General features: G+C 47.3%; 1 protein-coding gene across 4 annotated transcripts in view; it reads right to left on the reverse strand.

Moving 5' to 3' along the window:
* The window catches only part of WIPF2 (WAS/WASL interacting protein family, member 2), a 71597-nt gene that overhangs the window by 15168 nt on the left and 49165 nt on the right, over window positions 1-7264 (reverse strand). For all 4 annotated transcript variants that reach the window (XM_011929844.1, XM_011929841.1, XM_011929842.1 and 1 more), the window contains 3 exons: window positions 7119-7251; window positions 5207-5323; window positions 2726-3382 (listed from right to left, as the gene is read on the reverse strand). In XM_011929844.1, the coding sequence (XP_011785234.1) occupies window positions 2726-3245 (520 nt within the window). In that variant the 5' untranslated portion in view covers window positions 3246-3382; window positions 5207-5323; window positions 7119-7251. The remainder of the gene's footprint in view (window positions 1-2725; window positions 3383-5206; window positions 5324-7118; window positions 7252-7264) is intronic.

A 7264-nucleotide genomic window follows, 5' to 3' on the forward strand; every position in this document is an offset into this window, starting at 1 on the left:
ATAAAAATAAAAAAATAAAAATAAAAATAAAAATAAAAAAATAAAATAAAATAAAAGCTAAGGGCTGGGCGCAGCGGCTCACTTGAGGTCAGGAGTTTGAGACCAGCCTGGCCAACATGGTGAAAACCTGTCTCTACTAAAAATACAAAAATTAGCCAGGTATGGTGGCACTTGCCTGTAATTCCAGCTACTTGGGAGGCTGAAACACAACAATCACTTGAACCTAGGAGGCAGAGGTTGCAGTGAGCAGAGATCGCACCACTGCACTCCAGCCTGGACGACAGAGCAAGACTCTGTCTCAAAACACAAATAAACAAATAAATAAATAAAGGCTAAGAAGCTGTTTGTGGAGATATAAACAGAAGCTGTTTATATCTCAAAGTCTAATGATACAAGGATATGGGAGCCAAAATTCCCAGGTCCAATAAGGCCCCAGAGAGCTGTCATGGTCTCCCCTCCCTCTAAAATTTCAGTTATGCTAATTATAAGGAGATTACACAATCTCTTCTTTTTCCAGGGTTCCTGAATTCCCTCCTCACCCAGCTTAGGCTCCATTATTGCAATCACTCCCTCACATACACCCTTTCCTTCCTGCCTCACTCTCCCTTAGAGTCGCACATGCCTAAAACATGCTAACACTGGTTAAACAGAGCTCTACTCTTATTTTGTACCTGCAAATCACAGCTGAACACACGAGACTAATTAATCTCACATGAAATGTATGGCCCATAATCTCAAGTGGGCCCTTCGCGTGGTTGCCTATCTGAGCACATTTCCCTAATCCACCCATACTCCCATGCTCCAGATGACCATTTCATGCCACTTCTCTCTCCTCAACTCGCCTTCTCCTTCCCTCGCCTCAATCACAGCTGATGCTCTTGCTTTCCATTTCACTGAGAAAACAGAAGCAAATTAGAATAAACTTTCCACTTGCTTCTACCACTACACCCATCTACCCATTTGCTTCTAAGCCTATATGCTCTGCCTCCCCTCTTGTTACTGTGGAAGAACCACATTTCTATCTAAGGCCAGCCTTTTACCTGTGGATCACATTCCCTCTCCTCTGGCCTCCTAAGGTCATTATTCAGGCAATCTGTTCCCTCTCCTCTGATTCAATTTTTTCCCTCTCTCCTAAGTTTCATGCTACTCATTCCATCAGCATACAAATAGGTCTCCCATCTTGGGATGGGAAAAAAACAACTCTCAACCCCACATCTTCCTCCAACATTCACTTCACTTATCTTCACCCCTCTCTCCTGGACTTTACAGCAAACTCTTTTAAGAGATTTCTATATTGCTATCTCCAAATTCTCTCCTCCTATTCCTGCATTCTTGAACCCACTCCAATTAAGCTTTCACTTTCGCCCTCCACCACTCCACTGAGACTACTCCAAAGGGTCCCATGATACTAAGACCAATGCCAGTTCTTGGCCTTTAACTTACCCGACCCATCTGCAGCACTGGGCACAGCTGACCACTTACTCTTTGGAGTTTCTCCATCACATTCTTGGTTTTTCTCCTTCCATCCTCACTAGAAGCTTTTCTGTTTCCTCCACTGGGTATTCTTTATCTCTCTTGCCTCTAATGTAGGAGGGCAAGGGCGCTTAGCCCTCATCTTTTTTTTTGAAACGGAGTGTCACTCTGTCACCCAGGCTGGAGTGCAGTGGCGTAATCTTGGCTCACTGCAACCTCTGCCTCCTGAGTTCAAGCAATTCTCCTGCCTCAGTCTCCTAGGACTCTTCTTATCCATACTCACTCCTTAGGTGACTTCATCTAGCATGTGGTTTTCAATACCATTCAAATGTGTCTCTCTAGCCGAGACCTCTTCCCTCAACTTTGGAGTCTGATAGCCAAGTACCAATTCATTATCTCTTCTTGAGTACCTAACAGGCATCTCAAACTTGTCTCAAACCAAACACCTATCTTCCCACAAATTCGCAGTAGTCCTAACCATCTGGCCATTTACTGCAACAGCCCAGTAACTGGTCTCCTTTTGTCACCTTTGTCCTACTGCAGTCTGTTATCAACATACGAGCTAGTGATCTTTTTTAAAAGGTGAGTCAAATCATGCTACTTCTCTGTTTAAAACCCTCCAGTGGCTTCCCATCTCACAAAGTTAAATTCAAGGTCTTTGCAAAGTCCTGCAGTGTTCTCCCCTGCAGCTTCAGCTTTCCAACCTCTAAGTACTACCACTCTTCCCTCCCCCCATCAGTCTTTCTAGTCTTGCCACAAAAGCCCCCTTGCTATTCCCAAAATGTTTCAAGAATACTTCTGCCTTACGGCCTCTGCATTTGTTGTTCCCACTGCCTGCAACAGCTGTTCTCCTAGAAAACTACTAAGCTTACTCGTCACTTTCTTCAGGTCCTTGTCAAATTTTCACCTTATCAGTAAGGACTGTCTTGACTCTCTCACTACTGCTCCAATTTAAGTTATCATCATCCGACCTCCGCCCCAGTACATCTTATTCCTCTCCTCTGCTTTGTAATTCTCTAAAGCATACTACATACTATGTATTTACATATCTTACTGGTTTGATTGTCCAAAACAGGAACTTTTTGTCTTTTCTATTTATTGCTATTTCCCTACCAACAGATCTGACGCATAAAAAGGTACTCAATAAACCCACTGAATGAATAAATGAATTACTGTCTTCAAGGAGTGCTCTGGGGAAAAGATAAAATCAATTCACAGCACAATAGGGAAAAAGGTGCTTCCAAGCACTTACCTGCTCCCCGACTGGGAGGGTCTCGGGCTGGGGGAGGTGGCCTATTACTCAGTAAAGAGGGGGAGGCTGAGGTGGGTGGAGGAGGTGCTAGGCCTCTGACAGGCCCTGGTGTCTTCCTATGCAAAGAATTGTGTCTCTGTGGCAGCTCAGGGGCTGACTCATTAGTGGGGCTAGAGGGTCCATTGGGGACCCCAGGAGGCTGGCGGTAAGGCGGAGGAGGAGGAGCCAGAGACTGGCCACTTGGTCCCGTTCTGATATTCACAGGGGAAGGAGGTGGTTTGACTGGGGGTGGAGCAGGAGGTCCCTCTCGACCAGGGTGAAGCCTCTGTCCAGGCGTCGGCGGCAAGGGTTTCTCTCTGTTGTAGGCGGGGGCTTTGTTGCTGTGCATAGGCAGAGGTGTGGGGGGTGCGTTGGCACGCCGCCCTGGGGGTGGCGGGGGAGGGGCAGAGGAGCTGTGCTTCATGCCCGTACTGCTGGTGGTATTAGGCCGAGAGAGGTCCGGTAAAGAGGGTCTCTGCATCCGGGGCAGTTCTGGGAGTGAGGCCCGGCTGCTGTCTGTATCATCCTGAGGACGCCCGCTGGCTGCAGATACTGGAGGCCTTGGGGCGGCAGCTCGAGAACTGGGAACTTGCAGGGTCGGCTTACCAGCTAGGTTCTCTACAAATACACAAACATGGGGTCAATGGAGCTAGACAGATACTGGTCAGTATCTCTACTTCACTCAGCTCCTTAGTGCAACCTGCATGGCAGCAGGGAAAGGACTTGCATAGTTCTGGGTTTTTGCTTTTTTTTTTTTGTGATGAAGTTTTGCTGTTGTTGCCCAGGCTGGAGGGCAATGGCACGATCTCAGCTCACTGCAACCTCTGCCTCATGGGTTCAAGTGATTCTCCTGCCTCAGACCCCTGAGTAGCTGGGATTACAGGCACGCGCCACCACATCGGGCTAATTTTTATATTTTTAGTAGAGACGGGGTTTCACCATGTTGGCCAGGCTGGTCTCGAAATTCTAATCTCAGGTGATCCACCCACCTCGGCCTCCCAAAGTGCTGGGATTACAGGAGTGAGCCACCATGTCCGGCCTAGTTCTAGGTTTTAATATGGTTTCAGGCTCAGGATACATTGTTATTTATTTTTAAATTTTACTTTATTTTTGACAAGTAATACTTTTATGTATTTATGGGATACAATGCCTTATTAAATGTATACATTGTGGAATGATTAAATCAAACTAACATATCCATCACCTATTTTTCTTTTTATGGTGAAAACACTTAAAATCTACTCTACAACAGGCGCAGTGGCTCATGCCTGTAATCCCAGCACTTTGGGAGGCCAAGGCGGACAGATCACTCGAGGTCAGGAGTTTGAGACCAGCCTGGCCAACATGGCGAAACCCCATCTCTACTAAAACTACAAAAATTAGCCAGGTGTGGTGGCCTGTGCCTATAATCCCACCTACTTGGGAGGCTGAGGCAGGAGAATGGCTTGAACCCAGGAGGGGGAAGTTGCAGTGAGCCGAGATGGCGCCACTGCACTCCAGGCTGGGCCAGAGCAAGACTCCATCTCAGCAGGAAAAAAAAGAAAAGAATAAAAAAATAAAATAAAATAAAACTCTTTTCGCAATTTTCAAATATACATGAAGTATAATCGGGGTCGCCAACCCCTGGGGCCACACACCTGTACAGGTCAGTGGCCTGTTAGGAACGGGGCACACAGAAGGTGAGAGAGCAAGCATTACTGCCTGAGCTCCGCCTCCTGTCAGAACAGCAGCAGCATTAGATTCTCATAGGAAGGCGAACTCCACTGTGAACCGCCCATGTGAGGGATCTAGGTTGCATGCCCCTTATGAGAATCTAACTAATGCCTGATGATCTAAGGTGGAACAGCTTCATCCCGAAACCATCCCCCACCCACCATCCATGGAAAAATTGTCTTCCATGAAACCAGTTTCTGGTGCCTAAAAGACTGGGGACTGCTGCAATAGATCGCTAAAACTTATCCCTCCTGTCTAACTGAAACTTTGTACCCTTTGACCAACATCTCCCCTTTCCCCATCCCAACACCTAGTGCCCCCAGCCTCTAGTAACCAACATTTCACTCTCTACTTCTATCAATGAGTTCAACTGTTTCAGATCCCACAGATAAATGAGATCATGCAGTATTTGTTTTTTTGTACCTGGCTTATTTCACTTAGTATAATGTCCTCCAAGTTCATCCGTATTATCAGAAATTACAGAAGTTTCCTTCTTTTCTAAGGCTAAATAGTATTCTAGTGTATATATACCACATTTTCTTTATCTAAGTTGCATCCGCTTTCATTTAATCCCTCAGCTTTTGCTGTATTCTACTGTATAATTCCTCCCCTGCTCCCAAGTCTTTCTGCCCCAGACCTTTACCACACTCCTCAACCTGAGATGGTCCACTTGGGACATCAGAAATTAACATACCAGAGAAATATCCTGGGAAAGTACTCATCAGATACCTGAACTGTCCTTGGCTCCCACAGGTCGAAGCTTCGGCACTCCTCCTTGGAACAGACCTCCCTTGGGCTGCAGGGCAGCTCCTCCAGAGCCATAGCCACCACTGCTTCCTTTGGGCTCTGGAAAGCATACCAGTAGGGTTTTCATTTCACATGCTCTCAGATGATGACCAAGTCAATCATGAGGGGAACCCCTCCTCTGTCTGGGCTATCGCTTGCAAACAAACCAGTCTTGTTTTTGCCCTTCTATTTAAAAAAGCAGGCCTGGTACAGTGGCTCATGTCATTAATCCCAGCATTTTGGGAGGCCAAGATGGGAGGATCACTTAAGCTCAGGAGTTCGAGAGCAGCCTGGGCAATATAGTAGGACCCTGTCTCTACAAAAAATTTCAAAAATTACCCAGGCATGGTGATGCATGCCTATATACTTGGGAGGCTGAGATGGGAGGATTGATTGAGCCTGGGAGGTCGAGGTGGCAGTGAATCGTGATCATACCACTGCACTCCAGCCTGAGCGACAGATAGAGTAAGACCCTGTTTCAAGAAAAAAGAGAGAACAGAAAAGAAAGGAAAGCTAGGCGTCTCTGCTCCACAGCTTTGTGTAGGGATGAAACTCTTTGTTGTGATGAAAGAGAAAGAGCAAGTGAGGCCGGGCACGGTGGCTCACACCTGTAATCCCAGCACTTTGGGAGGCCGAGGTGGGCGGATCACGAGGTCAGGAGATAGAGACTACGGTGAAACCCCGTCTCTACTAGAAATACAAAAAATCAGCCGGTCATGGTGGCTGGTGCCTGTAGTCCCAGCTACTTGGGAGGCTGAGGCAGGAGAATGGTGTGAACCCGAGAGGTGGAGCTTGCAGTGAGCCGAGATCGCGCCACTGCACTCCAGCCCGGGTGACAGAGCAAGACTCCGTCTCAAAAAAAAAAAAACGAACAAGTGGCTGATCTTCCTTTATTTAGGGCAAAGGGATAAGGGGGTTAAATAAATGTTTGGGGGGCCAAGCACAGTGGCTCACGCCTGTAATCCCAGCACTTTGGAAGGCCGAGCAGGTGGACCACCTGAGGTCAGGAGTTCAAGACCAGCCTGGCCAACACAGTGAGACCCCCGTCTCTACTAAAAATACAAAAAAATTAGACAGGCATGGTGGCATGCACCTGTAATCCCAGCTACTTGGGAGGCTGAGGCACGAGAATCATCTGAACCCAGGAGGCAGAGGTTGCAGTGAGCTGAGGCCACGCCACTGCACTCCAGCCTGGGCAACAAGAGCGAAACTCAGGCTAAAAAAAAAAAAAAAAAGAAAAGTTCAACATAGTTATCTGGACTCTCCTCTCCACATCTCAGATGATAGATAGAAGGCTAACGGATCAGGGACCAATATGTGAGCCCTCTCCAGAGGCCTACAGGAACGGACACTTGTAGCAATCATAAAATCAACCTTGGTTTCAGTCAAGAGGTTTCTAGGAATGTGGCAGTATCCTCAAAGGACAGTCAAGGATGTGCCCTGATGAGTATTAGCTACAATAAGAGACGGCAGCCTTCTTTTTTTTTCTTTTCCTTTTTGAGAGAGAGAGTCTTGCTCTGTTGCCCAGGCTGGAGTGCAGTGGCGCAGTGACGTGATCACAGCTCACTGCAGCCTCGAACTTCTAGGCTCATGCAATCTTTCCACCTTGACCTCCCAAAGTGCTTGGCTTACAGGCATGAGCCACCACGCCCAGTGAGATGGTAATCTTAAACCTGAGATGCTCTCCAAGAGTCAAGAAGAAACTTCTAAGGTTCAGAAGAATGAGAAGAGAGCCAAAGCACATCCCAGGACAAAACTCTCCCACTCAAGCCCCAATAAAAATAACAACACAGCCAAGTCTCCAAGTCACTCCTGGGATCCTGCTGGTTCACTAGGAAATGAAGCTCAGACTCACTCTCGAGGATGGGAGCACTCCGATCATTAATGTTGGTCACCTTCTTCAGCTTGGTCCCTTTGCAAATGTCCTGTAAGAGGGCGCCTCGACCCCGCTGCTCATCTCTACTCAGCTTGGGCTGCTCTGTGTTTGCCTGGAGGATAAGA

Source organism: Colobus angolensis, unplaced genomic scaffold (assembly GCF_000951035.1).
Source record: "Colobus angolensis palliatus isolate OR3802 unplaced genomic scaffold, Cang.pa_1.0 Scaffold83, whole genome shotgun sequence".
Taxonomy (NCBI): domain Eukaryota; kingdom Metazoa; phylum Chordata; class Mammalia; order Primates; family Cercopithecidae; genus Colobus; species Colobus angolensis.